This window comes from Pagrus major, chromosome 1 (assembly GCF_040436345.1).
Source record: "Pagrus major chromosome 1, Pma_NU_1.0".
NCBI classification, from domain to species: domain Eukaryota; kingdom Metazoa; phylum Chordata; class Actinopteri; order Spariformes; family Sparidae; genus Pagrus; species Pagrus major.
The window spans coordinates 25,031,525-25,046,762 of NC_133215.1; the positions used below are offsets into that span (position 1 = coordinate 25,031,525).

Below are 15,238 nucleotides of genomic sequence, written 5' to 3' on the forward strand. Positions count from 1 at the left end.
CCTCTGCCTATATTTTGCTTTGAGCTGTGTGTGGCCACAACAGGGACGGGCCGCCTCCACCCATCATGGGGCTGCCAAATATTCATCGTCCCACCCATGCCTCCATACATGAGACACTGTCACCCTGTTGGCCAATCACAGGCTGACACAGAAAGACTGCAGCAGAAAAACAGAAGCACAAGGGAGGCTGCACGCATTTTTGAAAACCAGTCACACATGACATGCTCATGCCACACATGATTTTTCTGACACAGAAATATTTTCTGTCACTGAGTTGGTTTTCTTCTTCAGTAAGGATTTACAAGACTTCAGTGAAGTTCTGATTTTCCTTCAATTTTAACTACATTTTCTCTTTGCTGTGTGTTTTGCACACATCTGCCAACATGTGCCTTCTGACAGCTGCCCTGCTGTTTTCTTTACTTGGTGAGTATTTTGTTTTCTCTGACTCATGTAATGATTAATGTACTCAGCTGTCTACTGTTTATGTCAGGGGTGTTCATCCATGGAGGACAGAGAGTTTGCAGGTCTTCTTCCAACAGATCTTGAAAAGGCTTGAAACTATCTATAAAAGACTATTAAATGTGATGTTCCTCAGTACTCAGTGGCTGTTTGCTGATTTAACATGTGGAAATTGACACTTACTAACCATCTTGCTTGTACGCCGTTCTAACATTAAACATGCGTAGTCTCCTGGAATAAATAGAAAACAAGAATCCTTGAGATCTGTTTCAACTTGTACAAACAATCAGATATTTGACCAGGTGGATTTATCACATGATGGTGATCTTCCAGAGGGGAAGATTATCCTGTTAGCAGGCTGTCTTAGATGAAAAAATGTGGCTCACAGAAAAGACATTAATCCAGAATCCAGGTTTACTCCAAGTCTGTGTTTATGACAATTCATGCCATGAAACTTATTAATCTTTGTATAATGGTTCAAGGTTTTATTGGCTCTATTCTGAAGAATGTGGATTAACCTCTTTTACAACCTTGTGACTACTGAAACAGTGTTTTCTCCAGAGTTCTGCCTATAATAAGTCCATCATTATATTATACTACGGCCATAAATCAGTGCTTATGAATACATTTTGTTGGGTTATCTGAAGTTAATATAGCATATAAACAAGGCTTATAACATGTACAACCTAAAACTACTTCCCATCAATGAGAAATCAAGTGGTTTGCTTTTAAAACACACATGTCATTGTTAATCTATTTAACTAGAATTTAAATCCAAATAGAGCTAGTGACAATGGTTTCAGACCAGGTAGTAGTCACATTGTGAAAGTTGCATTTCCACAATTAACTCTCACTTCAAATGCCGTACAGGCTGAATAACTGAAAACGAATTGAAAGTGGGCACTATATATATCATCGAAACTAAAAAGCACATACACCCTAATTTAAACAGTATTTCCATTTTACGGTATTTTCCGAGCGGCAAAAATAACTGATTTACTGCTTTTAAGCAAACTACGACTGCATACAGTGTGTGGCCTTACAAAAGAATCGTTTAAAGTTGGTAATTATAGGTTGTTGAAAACTTAACCTAGTAACTTTGTAACTTAGTATAGTGATTATGTGTAATTAGTCTGAGGTTTAGTGGCAATAAGACTCTAAATAGTGTTGACCAGTCACAACTGTCTCATATGTCCTCATGTTCAGTAAACCCTCATCATGAACTTATTTTACACAAAAAAGTGGAATCATTTTAAAGTAAACAGATTTTTTAAAAATAATGTATAATTTATCTGAACTTCTAAAGTCATTAATCATTAGTCACAAGCGTGGATGGATAAACCAGTTGGACTGGTCAAATGTCAGCATTAAGACATGTTAAAGCAGGTTTCATTAGAACACTAATGATCCCCTGCTCCTTGTTGTCCTTTTCAGATGCCTTTTCCTGTGTTCAGTTTCTGGCACCTCTGAACATGGGAGGGGTCATGGGACAGGTGAAGTTTAACTCCACCTCCCAGACGGCCACTGTCAACGTGTCGGGCGCCGGAAACTGTGGGTTACTTAACTTTTCCCTCAGCCAGTTCCCTGTCAAGTATGGTCATTACGCTCAACCCTGTTCTGAAGCAAATATCGGCTCCAGCGTCTTCACCTTCACGGCTGACCCGGCCTCAAACCCAACCGTCAATGTGTCACGCCTCTTTGAACAAACCTCAAACCTGGACGACTTCTCGCTGACTCTGCAGACGTGTAATGGCAATAAAGTGTGCACTGTTGTTAGTCGAGGTCAAACGCTCTTCACTCATCAGGCCAGGTTCTACGGCCCCGTCGCAGGTGATGTTTACATCCGCCTCAACACAGGACAGACCGACGCCAGGCTGCTCGCAGACCTAGTTACAATCGGTCAGGTCAATGCCTCACAAACCAATACCACCCTCTATGGATCTACGAGCTCCGCTGCAAGTTGCAATGTTCTTCTAGGAAGCTTAGATTCCTCAGCTTTGACAAATCTGGGTGTCGTGAAAGTCGGAAACCCTTTACAGCCTGAGAAATCCCGTCTGGAGCTGACCAGCTTCCACATCAACACAACCTTTCTTCTCATTCGCGTGGGGTCAACTTTCAAGTGTGCTCAGATTTACAATGTGCCACAGAAACAGGTGAGCGCTGTTATGAATATGAGAGGGATCAAAGGATACTTCAGCTTCCGTCAGGCTTCCCCGTTTGATGTGACTGAGGTGAGGGTGAACCTGACTAACTTACAGAATAGAGTCGGCCCTTACCATGTCCATAATTTCCCTGTCCCCTCGATCAGGTTGCCTCGATCAAGCATGTGTTCAAATGATAATGTGGGCGGCCACTGGAATCCATTCAGAGTCAACACAAGCGCCCCGACATATCCAAATGGGCCCGGATCAACACACGACATGTATGAGGTCGGTGACCTCAGCAACAAGCACATGTTCCTCGCAGACAGAAACGAGGTGGACGTGATGTTCATAGACTTCAACCTCCCTCTGTTTGGAATGAACAGCATTGTAGGTCGCTCGGTTGTGATTCACAGAACAACAGATGGTTCTAGGTATGTTTGTGCCAGCATCGGCTATCCAGGTGAAGTGATCGTAGCCAGAGCCAGATTCCAGAGGCTTGTGGTTGGTGAGATCTTGTTCACCCAGCTGAGAGACAACCCTCTGTCTGACGTATCCACCTTCTTGGATTTGTCTTATGGAAATCCCACAATGACGCCAACCAAAAACCACAACTGGCATGTTCACACATACCCCATCAGCTCAGAGCGGGACGATGATGCACGGCGCTGCAGCACAGCAGGAGGACACTGGAACCCCTTTAACGTTAACACATCAGACAGCAGCTATGCCCTCCACTGTCGCCCATCCAGTCCCTTATCCTGCGAGGTGGGAGACCTCTCCAACAAACTCAGCACCATCAACCTCGGCACCAGCGTTGGCAGTGTGGAAGCAAAATACTTCTTTACTGATGTCACTTCCTTCTTGGCCGAGTCTGGCATTATCGGTCGTTCTGTGGTCATCCATCAAGCAGACAGAGGTGGGCCAAGGATCGCTTGTGCCAACATCACAATGGTGCGGGTCCCTAAAGCTAGCACTGATAGCTGGTTTGGCCCTGGGATGTCCACCGGCCAGATACGGTTCTCCCAGGCTGTCCCACAAGGCCCAACGCATATAAACGTGTCCCTGATGAATCTGGACTCCTTAGCCGGTGGTTACCACGTTCACATTCTGCCCCTCAAACCAGGCAGCGTAGATCCCTGCTCCAATGCAAACATCCTAGGCCACTTCAACCCATTAGCCTTTAACGTATCAAACAGCCCCGCACCTGGAACTGGCACAGTCGACCAGTATGAGATTGGAGACATCAGCGGAAAGTTTGGGACGCTGAATGGCCTCAATGAGTCTCAGGCTGTATACATGGATCCTGACATGCCATTAACGGGACCCTTCAGCATCGTGGGAAGATCAATTGTTATTCACTACACCAACGGATCAAGGTGAGAACCTGTATGCATTTATGTGTTTGTGCTTATAACAAAAAAAGGGAACTAGAGAAGGAGACAAGAGGAAATATGTCACATATATGATTTTTAAATCATATATGATACAAATAAAATATACACAAAATGGCATTAAAGCTGCTAAGTAAAGTAAAAGTAAAGTAATCCATTTTACTGACCAAACAATAAGAAATCCTTAACTCTCTAATAAGGAAATATCACCTACAGCAGCTGTAATTCGAGAAGCTAGAAAGTTTGTTCATTGATGCCTTGTCAGCACGAGCAGACATTATTTTCACCACCCTGGGGTTCCCTCTGGCACAGTAACAGACTTGGCCCATCTATTGAGGGCAGTTACAGGTGTAGGGTGTCATAGACATGGAGTCATGTTTTGTATTATAACAAACAGATAATCTACCTCAGGCACAGAGAATGACTCAACATTATATTGTAAAGGAGAAAATTCTCAAGGTTAACCCAACAGGATTTGGAGATGTTTTGCTCATCTTGTTTGTGTTTTTGTGTCTTTCTGTGCATGTTTGTTTGTGTGTGTTTGCTGACAGAATGCGTTGTGCTGACATCTCAGCTGACAGAGATACAGACGGACAATGGACTCTTGCCAGGGCTGAATTCAACGGTACAGTGACTGGGACAGTCATAATGGTAAGAACCAACAACAGCCAACAGTTCAGTCAGGTGTGTGTGTTCAGGTGTAGCTCGTGGCAGCTATTGTAGCCCCAAGCTTTAAGCCTCAAACTGAGATGAGAAGCGTGTTTTACATGTCTGATGAGTTCATGCATGTAAATTCCCCCCATACACACAGATTTTGATGTGTAATCTCAGTGGAGATTCCTTTTAAGAAAGACAACAGGTGTTCCTGTCTGACGCACCACCTTTCAGAGATTGCATCAATAAACTGTTAGTGGCTCACACCTGGAATTATAGTCTTAACCCTGCTGCCCAATTTTTGTTGCTCAAGGACACGTTGCAGAGCTTTGCCACAGCGCAAAATGTCAAAACACATTGGCTGACATGTGAATAAACAAGGCTGTCATTTTCAACATATGTTTCTATCTGTGCTTTCAAGGCCTGATTTCCCCTGCTTCTTCAGTGGGTTGGTGAACAGGTGGTCAGCATTCAAAGGCCATGAATGCGTGTAAATGTGTGCACGAACTGAGGCAGAGATACACTGTACATTGTCAAGATTTCAACACAACAGCAGCAAATTGCAAGAATCAGAATGGTTTTCAAGTCAGATGGTTTTCTTTGATAGCCACCGACCACATATGAGGTTTTCTTTCTGGCTAACTTATCAGGAGCCTAGCTGCCACAAAAACATGACACAAGTATTTCTGCTGCGCTGGACACACACTGAATTCATTATGCCTGGGGTGGGCTGCAACAAGCAGCTATGAGAAGCAGGGGCGAGACCGTTAGCTTAGCTTTACATCCGTCTGCTATGGCTAATGAGACCTACAGGCCCCCTGAACCAGGAAGCTCACCGAGGGAACAGCTGCATCTGTCAGCTGCCCTCCAGAGGCCCCATACTGAGCTCTGCTCTGCATCTATGGATGAGCGCTTGTAATATCACCAAAGCGGCCACAAAAAACAGTAGTCTGGGAAAGAAATGTGTTCCCTCTGCTAGTTTTGTTCAGGCTAAATGAACAGAGAGTCACAGTGAGTGTAAGAATACCTTAACAATTAGACACTATCGTTATTGTATGCAAAAGCCACAGACTCCAGTGGCGTCCATCTTAAATGCCTTTTATAATTCAGCATAGCAAACATCCAGTTGTGGTTGACTATACACTATGACTCTTTTCTCTTCTCAGGGCCAGCAGGTGTTTCCTGATGGGAGCAACAGCGATCTCACAATGGTGGTGAGACTTCAATCATCGACGAGACAAAATGTAAGGACCGAATCATATACTGCGCACATATACACAAATGCTAAATATGAATCGGTCATTTTCACGACAAATCTCCGGCTAGAGCTTTAACATGTGAAAAATTAGAAGAGGAACAAATGAGATATCAATTATCAACAATCAGCTACAACATTAAATGCATTTTACCTGTAGGACTAACTTTCTCAAGCCCTTTAAAGGAGCGGCTCACCTGAAAATGAATATTCAGTTATTTAACTTCTCACACTAATGTTGATGGAAAGTCAGGTGAAGTTTTGAAGCTTTACAGCAAAATTGTGTCGTAGCATTCTCTTCAACAACTTAAGTGGATGGGGACTTGTTTTAAAATGTAAAAAAAAAAAAGAAAAAACATAAATTGTCTCCATACAGCTTGTCTGGTGTAAAATCCCAAATTGATTTGGGATTGGCTAGCTCGTGCACCCACTTCAAACGGGGTGCACGCTAATAATTTTACGTTAGAGGGGAGGGTGTAAATAGCGTCTTATCAAATCAATTTGAGATCTCAGGGCTTTTCAGAGACTTGGATTAAGCATACACAGAGAAACTTGGTAAGGAAACCTTAAAGGAAAAATTATGTGATGGGGAAACATCTGAGAAGCTGAGCAGGTGAAAGTTGACAAAATGGACAATGTTGTGGAAAGTGATCATGAAATAATAGAGCGCTCACATCCAGTGCCAGGTAAAAACACTGCAAAGATTCACGTAGCTCTCACAACCACTGCCATGTAGATGTGGCCAGTGTGCAAGTGTCTGAGAATGAGGAAGCCCTCGCCACACGCAAAGTCACAGCGATAGTGCCAGAGCTGGCTGAATGACAGCAACAAAGGAAATGTCTTGAGTTTCAATTTACAGATATACTCAGAAAAAGTCCCAAGGAGACATGGGACGGTGTGTTTTTTCTTGATTCTCAGGGTAATGCGTGTAACCAGCTTCCTGTAATGTGAGGGCATGAGGTTGTGCTTTAGGGACAATAAGGATGGAGGACTGATTTGAGGCTGGCGACTTAATTTCCTTGCCTTTGAATGCAGCGGGATTAGGAGACTATAAATGTGTGTCTGAAGCCTGTGCTCATTGTTAATGAATGTGTGTGTGTTTCTCTCTGTATCTATGAGACACATTTAGGGCACATTCACATAAAGCATTCACATAAAGACACAGAAAAACAATACCTGCACCCTCACATTTGTTTTTTTTAACCTCTCCCTGCAGGCAACTGCAGCAGCATTGTTCATCAACCAAATGGGTGCCAACAACAGCCAGTGCAGCAGAGTGGGCGACACATTCAATCCCTTCAACATGACATCAATGGTGAGACCAGACTGCCTCTTCTTTAACTTCTTCACTTCTTCTCTTTGAAGGTTTAATTCTTGACTGTTTTAGAAGTACAAGTACCTCTAAATCTAAATCAGTGTGCAATCTTCTTATTAAGTTTTTTTATTATCATTCACTCTATTGTTCTTCTGGAATTTATTAATATTATTCCAGTTCCCGTACGTTTTTCAGCTCGCTTCTCCTCCTACAAATTTTGAGCCACAGAAACCATTCAAGTATCAAAAGCTTTTTAAGGACATTGCTGCTTGTGTTTTGGTCTGTTATCTATTATACTTTTGGAAATATTTAGCTTTTTCTACTAAAATCTTCCCATTCATCCTTGTGGGGAATTTTTCAAATTTCATTCTGCTACTACTTCAGCATGTGTTCAGCTAGAGAAACCATTCAGCTATCTTTTTAAGCCTTGTACTTTTCAGCTTTTTTAAATAACCAGCTTTTTCAAAAAAAAAAATTACAATGGAAGTGAATGGGAAAATCTTTCTTTCTCCAAGTTACAAGACTTTGAACTATTCGGCATGTATTCAGCTTTTTAAAATCTTGACATCACAGTTTTAGTTTTAAGGATTTTTAGCTTGTCTTCAGATTTTATAATGGGTGTGTATTGCATGAGCTAGAGTGGTACGCAGTGGAAAGCAGCTGGAAAAACTTGAGAAAGAATTCTCTTCAGCTTGATTTAGATCCCACAGCTTTTACTTCACAAAGACAATATATACATAGACATGTAGGAAATCTTGTTGGCTTTCAGCTGATAGTCTTATCTCAGGTGTAGGACTTACACTTTTGGCTGTAGAAGCCCTAGAGCGACAAGCTGTGAGAGGAGGAGGGGAGATTCCCCTTTAAGATCTAAGGGTCAGAAAGCCATTTAAGGGGGAAATCTCTTTTCCTGAGGTGTTTACAGGAAGGTGACATTTACATTTCAATAAAACATCAAATGGTCACTGCCCTGGGAAAGGCGTGATCAAAACAAACAATTGTTTTGGGAAGAAGTGATTGATGACTGTCGTAAAGTATGCAACCACTGTATTTAAGTCAGAAACATTTGGAAGACGAGAGAGAACACTTCGGGTCTTCTCTCCATGCTGCATGTATTAAAGAGATATCTATCTATCTATGTATATATATATATATATATATATATATATATATATATATATATATATATATATATGTATATATACAGTACACTTATATACTTATATCCCCCAGTTGTCAAATTCGTCCATTTGACTTGTGTGAAGTTATAATTAAAACATTTTAATTATTGCCTTCATAAGCCCAGTGCTCTGTGTGATTTGGGCTTCCTCACTTGGATCTATGATTTAACAATGAAAGGCCGTGGTCAGAAAGTTCCAGTGCAAACATTTTTGTTAATAATTCTAAAATGACATCAAGCACTTGGTTCAGAGTCCTTTAATATGTGCAGTGAATAGAAAGGGACAAAACCCCCAAGCAGTGCAGAGAAGGGAAGTCTGTTAATTCTGAGCTTCTATTTCCATTAAATGTCAGATAACATTCATAGTCATGATCCTCAAATCGCTCTTTTGGTGTGCAACATGTAATCCTCTTCCTTCTTTCTACTCCCTGTTCAGAGCTCCAGCTGTTCACTAGAAAACCCTCTGAGCTGTGTGATGGGGGAGGTGTCGGCAAGACAAGGAAATGTCAGCCTGACTCAGGGACAGGTCTTTACGGACAGCATCATCCAGCTCACTGGAGACGAAACAGGTACGACATACGCATCAAAGTGTGTGCGTGTTCAGCAGTGGCAAAAATTAAAGTGTTAAAGAATATGTATTACTGGTCCTTTACTAGCAGTGCTAGTTTAGGACTTGTGCAGCCAAAGACATGAATGAAGATATTTTATGATGTACTGTATGTAATGATGTGAAAAGAACAGATGTCTCTCAAGTTTGTCTGTGTTTGCAGTGGTCCGCAGAGCTCTGGTGCTGAAGAGCGGCAACAGCATCATCGCATGTGCCGAAATCCTCCCAGAATCCCCTTCAGCAGAGCAGACCTTTCCTAATGTGACTAACTTCAGCAGGTGAGTGTAATAAAGACTCATACTGCGTGTCCTCACAGGTGTATCATAAATCTCTTGGCAGACTTTCAATATTTGCCCTGAAGGCTCATTTGAAATCAAATGCTACAGAAGTGTTGTTCCTGTAAATACTGTATGACCTTTCGGACTGCATAAATGTGGTGGTTTGCAGACATGTGCAGGTCACTGGTAGAATCAGACTCATTGTTTTGGGCTGAGCTCCCCTTTTGTATAGATTATAGATTGTTTAATATTCTGGCATGAATCGTGGATGATTTTAACACTAGGTGACAGTTGGGGACTCGATCACACTGCCCTGGTACCTCCATCTTTAAAAAAAAAAAAGATAAAGTACCCACCGGCATGTGCCCTTTTTTTTCGACCCTGCCCCTGAAACATCCTGAGCGAAAAAAAGTGAAAAAAAATTGGATTTCAAATGAACTCTACTGTTCCTTGTCTTGTTTCTTTAATATTTTTATTCCAATCTCTTGTTCTTTTAGATGTAGCACATTTTTATCATGAAATAAAGTTCATCTCTGAACGGGTTTGAAGATTTTTTCTTGATAAAACATTTCATGTATGATATGTTTTGTCATGTGAACATGGACAGCATTCACAGATCCATGTTTTATGATGTAATTGTAAAGTACAGATGGTGGTGTGTAATGGGACACTTTTGCATCCTAATTAACATCAAAATATTTCACTTCTAGTAGGACATGACCAAACTGTTTGTGCACTACATTATTATTAGGATAGTATTTTCTTTTAAACTTTACAGAATAAAATGTTCCTCAGTGTAGCACTATGTAACTTAACTCAGGGAATTCCTAATAGGCCTGTAACAGAACCTTAAAACACGGTTTATAAGTCATCAAATAAAGAGTACATAAATGTAATTTGAACAGATATGTATTGTATATTTTGAAACAATTCTGTAAATTCTAAACCTGTTGAAGTTCATTAATTCAGAAGGGTTCTTTGTCAATCATGAGGTCATCATCAAACTATTGCAAAGACAGTTTGTGAGTGTTTCGTGATAGGGCGTCTCCATTTCATTTGGTATTTTCATTTGCATTGCTAGTAACAGAGTAAAACAAAAACAGAAAGTGCTTTTTAAAAAAAGGTTGCACACCCTCCATTGTTTTTAGCCCTGTCAATCAAAATGTCATTTCTAAAGCCAATTAATCTCCTTAAACTATCCAGCAGTTGAGGAAACGGAACACCTTCTAACCACAACTGGCAAACACACAATAGCCTACTGTTTGCTGGTCCTGCCCAAAGAAATGATGCAGTTCATAGAAACATAATCATGTACAATAAAGATGCTCATTAATGTCCTCTTTGCCCCGTCTTCACTCTTGGATACCTAAATCACAGTTATGTTTGGTATAATCAGGTATTCGTGGTAAGAATTCCATTTATTCATCATTCTATAACACAGAAATTCAAATTGTAGTCCCTTTATGCCACTCACAAAGCAAAATATATATATATGTATACAAATGGATGAATAAATAATGAGTCATAAAAATAAAGCTGACAAGAGCAGCTCATAAATAATGAAACAATACATAATATTAAGAAAGTGTGGTTTTGATGTTGCTATGATGTCGAATACACAGTGGTTGATGATGTGCATTTCAGAACATGTACCTTGATGGTTCACTGATGTTTCATTTCTTTTTGTTCCAGAACGGACTTCCGTACGAGGGTCGCAAATGTCCTGGGGACAGACAGGGCAAGAGTCACCATCCTGCCTGGCTCTCCCCGCTCTACAGCTGATGGACAGTGCCAGACAGTCAACTACATGGTATCTGGTAAGACAACAAAATGATGTTCCTCTATCTACACAACTGTGTATCTAATTTCCAAAAAAAGGGAAATTGTGTTACATTTTAAACGCAACAACAGCACTTGACGATGATCCGAGGATGTGAGCGAGTAACATTCTGCTACTCATATGGGAAATCATGTATCAAACGTTGAATCATTTCCAATCAACCATGTGATTGAAATTCTTAACAGACGCCATCTGTCAGTACGATGAGTGTTTTTGCGGCAGTCACATTTGATCTGACATGCCAAAGTCACTTTGAAAGAATGTGTTCAGGTATTTGGAGATTATGATATGTTAAACTTGTTGGGCTGCGGTTTGTATCTCCATGTGTCATCCAAGTTAAAAACCACCAGTGGTATGTCAAGAAGGAAATGCGAATGGCATAGAGAACAAACAAACATCAATCATATTTCAAAGCTGATTTAGCAGAGGGAGTACTGCATGCCTTCACTATGAGCAGGATGATCATCAGTTCTGCTTTTACAAATACACACAAAGGTTATTGTTTGATATAATCTCATATAATTAGACTGATGCGCATCATGTAAGTCCATAAATACTTCAGCTACTTCAGGTTTTCCAGGACCTATCTGGCTAAGCTGTGTGTGCCCAGGCTGTGTTCATCAGGACAATGAACAATTATGGGCATTGACAATCTTTAGAAGACCTGAAAAAAATGCTCAGAAACCTGATGCTGGAGTTGAGTGTCTTTGTGTCTTATTTTCTGTCCCCGGGGTGAACAGGGAAGTGTCTGTGCAGAGGTTTCACACAGTATAGCACAGGACGGGCATTTATGCTCTCAAAAGTCTCCCACAAGGTGAGGGAGAGTTTAATTTTGCAGTAAATTCTCAGAAGGCCTCCTTTAGCGTGATTATGGTGATGGTGATGGTGATGGCGTTTTCTGTGCTTGAGAGAATAGAAATGATTGTGAATTATTGACATTGATCTCTGTCTGAAGCAAAAGTACCCGTAAAGCAATCACACCTCCTTGACAAGAAGTTGAAAGGAGAACAAAATCTGTGACTGCACTGCAGCAATTCTGGTATATTAGCATTGGACTACATCATAGAGAAGTCCATAGCTGCCTTCAGACTAGTAATTATCAAGTGTAACAAATCAGTAATTATGGCTTATGTGTAATTAAGCTTTGCCTCATTGTCTGTGTCTTAAAGGGAATGTCAGCACAGATCTTCTGATGTCGGTCAAAACCAGCGAGCAGATGGGAGTGTACAGAGAGTCTGACACATGTACAAGTAAGTACGCTCCATACTGTACTTCATTTTAACTTTAGGTGGGATCATGTGGAGTTGTTGTTGTACATGAGGGAGAACAACATTCTGATTTAACCAAACAAACGTTCTCTCTCTGTTCAATAAATACTGATTTTGACGGAGAGAGATTGTGAAAATCTACTCAAGACTGTAGGTTTCATATGTATTTTTTAAAGAATTACCGTGAACACATGGCAGAGTTTAAAGGATAAGTTCACCCAAAAATGAAAATTCAGTCATTATCAACTCTCACCCATGCTGATGGAAAGTCGGGGGAAGTTTTGTAGTAATTTCTGGAGCTTCACAGCAAAACAGTGTTGCAGCATTCTCCTAAACTGAAGTAGAGGGGGACTTGTTAAAACATAACAACGGCTCAATACATCAAAGTCTCCAGGAGCCCCAAGATTGATTTGAAAACAAAGTATTTACACCCCTTTTAAAGCCAAATTATTCACTGTAGCTGCTAAGCTAACAGTGTTAACAAGCCCCGTATAAGTTTGGCTGTGTGCCGAGGGTGTAAATATTGTCTGTTCAAATCAGAGACTTAAATTATACTGGTCGAGCTGTATGGAGTCATTTTATTGTTTGTTTTTGGTTGTTTTTTTACATTTTCAAACAAGTCCCCATCTACTTCAGTTGATAAGAAGAATGCTTCAAGACAAGACAAAGACATAACTTTTATGACATTAAAAGTTGGAGGCTGTTGAAGTCATGCCAAACGGAAATCAAAGTGAAACATCAATTGCATAATGAAACCTTTTCAAAAATCTCTTATTACATCGATGTACTACGTCCTCTTGTCATAGCCAGTTTATGTTTTTTGATAGGCACTTTACAGCAAAAAAGTTTTTTAACTGGTAATAAATGCTATGAAGACGATCCCTGTGTACAAAAATAGCACACACTGAGTCACGCTTAATACACTTTCATTCTGATGCAATGCCCTCAGGAGATGCAGGAGGTGAAGCAGGTGCAGGAGGTGCAGGAGGTGCAGGAGGTGCAGGAAATGCAGGTCTGCAGCTGCTACCAGGAACTCTTCTTCTTGGCTTGATGTTTGCCGTCGCCTGCCTGCTGCCATCTACAGCTTATTTATAGCCTCACCATGCATCACAAGTGGGGACGCATGGATCCTCTTACTGTAAAACTGTGAATATGTTTATGAAAATGTAGCCCAGTGATACATTGGTCATCTGATTAATCATCAGGGGAATAATGACTTTCTTTTTTCATCTTTTGTCAACAAATAATGATCTTGCTATTTTAAAGTTAACTTTTTGGGTAAGAGGCACAACGTGAGAATATCAGTTCATTTAAATACAGTGCAAAATTCATAGTCCATACATTCTAGTCATTATAAAAGCCATAGGTAATGTATAAAATGTACAAACACAAATGTATATTGGATGTTGATGATCGTGGCTCCCTTTAATTTAGTCTGTGAAGTCAGGTGCGGTAGAGTCGAGCAGACAGCAGGAGCACAGGAGTTTTTTCTACTTGTGACAAAATGTAATTTAAACCGAACTGAAGTTGCTGTGCCCACTCACATGTGGCTTATTTTGATAGTCAGATGGAGAGCCATCACATTTAACAATAATCATTTTATTCAACAAGCTATTCATTGATTGTTAGGTTAAGCCTTTATAGATACAATTATTGCTCATTTTTATTTGCTGGGACTGTTACTGTAAGTAGGTGGGTGAAGTTAATGCTGTACACTTTCCAATATTAAGACTTTATTTTCTATATTTATGCACTATCCATATATCCATGTCAAATCGTGTGTAAATATCTTGAAAATTGTGAATAAAATACAATAATGTTTGTACGCCCAGTGCCAGTAATCTGTCATTTATTTCCTTACTGTAAACCCCTGAACACATCGCAGCACAACATTAAGTGTTTGAGAACACAGTATACAGCACAGAAATCCTGTGATGCACTTCATGAAAAGAGAATGCTTATATATTTTCTGGTGGCACATTAAAAGAGCCATTTGTAACTAACTTCTTTATTAATGATAAATAGCGAACTAGTGCTGTTTGATTACATTGGGAACAATTGTTGGGTTGCCAGGTTGTGAAAATGTGTTCACCACTTTGCTGCACTGCCCTAACTGACCTTGTTTATTGATTATTCATTTGTCATTTCTATATACAAAGTATACAACAACGAAATTAAACCACTCTTATGTTATTTAAACTCATCATACACACCAGATCCAGATCTTATGAAGGCCGTATATATGAGTTATACAATATTAGTTCATTGCTTATTAAATTAATATAGCCATTAATTACAACTTATTAACCCTTTCACTCTTAGTAAAATGAAATAGGCCTATGACGTTTTACACAGCCAGTGCAGTTAATGTTAACAGTCCAAACATTGCAGTTAAATTAAGTTCAGTTAATTTCAACATCTAATTTGTATTGATTTGATTTTATCTCATAATTCCAGTGTTTTAATCTCATAATTTATCATTTCATTATATCTCATAATGTCTTTTTATCTCATCTTTATGACTTCACCATGGAAACATCTGTCTGTGAGTAGAGGCTCTTTTGTTCTGATCGAGGCAAAGGTCTTTTTTCTTTAACTGGCGCAAATGGGCTTCCATAAAAATCATTACTGGTGCTGATGTTAAGGTGTTTTTTCTCCTATTTGAAGAGATATGGTTGAGACGATGGGAAGTGGTGTAATTTCAGACTAACTGTGTAGTGCCAGCACACGGGCTATAATCGTGCTGTTGTTTTGAGCGCCTGTGCTCTTCATTGTGCGGCTTACTGAGAGAAAAAGAGGCGAGTCTGGATCCCTCTGCGTCTACTGGAAGACACTGCAGTCACGTGACCA

The 15,238-nt window shown here is 40.2% G+C and overlaps 1 protein-coding gene across 1 annotated transcript; it reads left to right on the forward strand.

The window, feature by feature from the left end:
* The first annotated feature begins 208 nt into the window (after nucleotides 1–208).
* On the forward strand, nucleotides 209–14,217 carry cusr (Copper-only SOD repeat protein). The gene is made up of 10 exons (XM_073475938.1): nucleotides 209–423; nucleotides 1,894–3,979; nucleotides 4,546–4,645; nucleotides 5,815–5,892; nucleotides 7,120–7,218; nucleotides 8,832–8,964; nucleotides 9,166–9,280; nucleotides 10,973–11,097; nucleotides 12,290–12,370; nucleotides 13,338–14,217. The coding sequence occupies exons 1-10, from the start codon at nucleotides 384–386 to the stop codon at nucleotides 13,481–13,483; spliced, it is 3,003 nt and encodes a 1,000-aa protein (XP_073332039.1). The 5' UTR covers nucleotides 209–383; the 3' UTR covers nucleotides 13,484–14,217.
* Nucleotides 14,218–15,238: the final 1,021 nt, after the last annotated feature.

Excerpts from the sequence above, each read along its gene's own strand:
- cusr (XM_073475938.1), top strand. The coding sequence starts at position 384 with ATGTGCCTTCTGACAGCTGCCCTGCTGTTTTCTTTACTTG. Across the intron at positions 7,219-8,831 it reads CCTTCAACATGACATCAATG|AGCTCCAGCTGTTCACTAGA; the intron begins GTGAGACCAGAC and ends CTCCCTGTTCAG. Across the intron at positions 8,965-9,165 it reads GCTCACTGGAGACGAAACAG|TGGTCCGCAGAGCTCTGGTG; the intron begins GTACGACATACG and ends CTGTGTTTGCAG.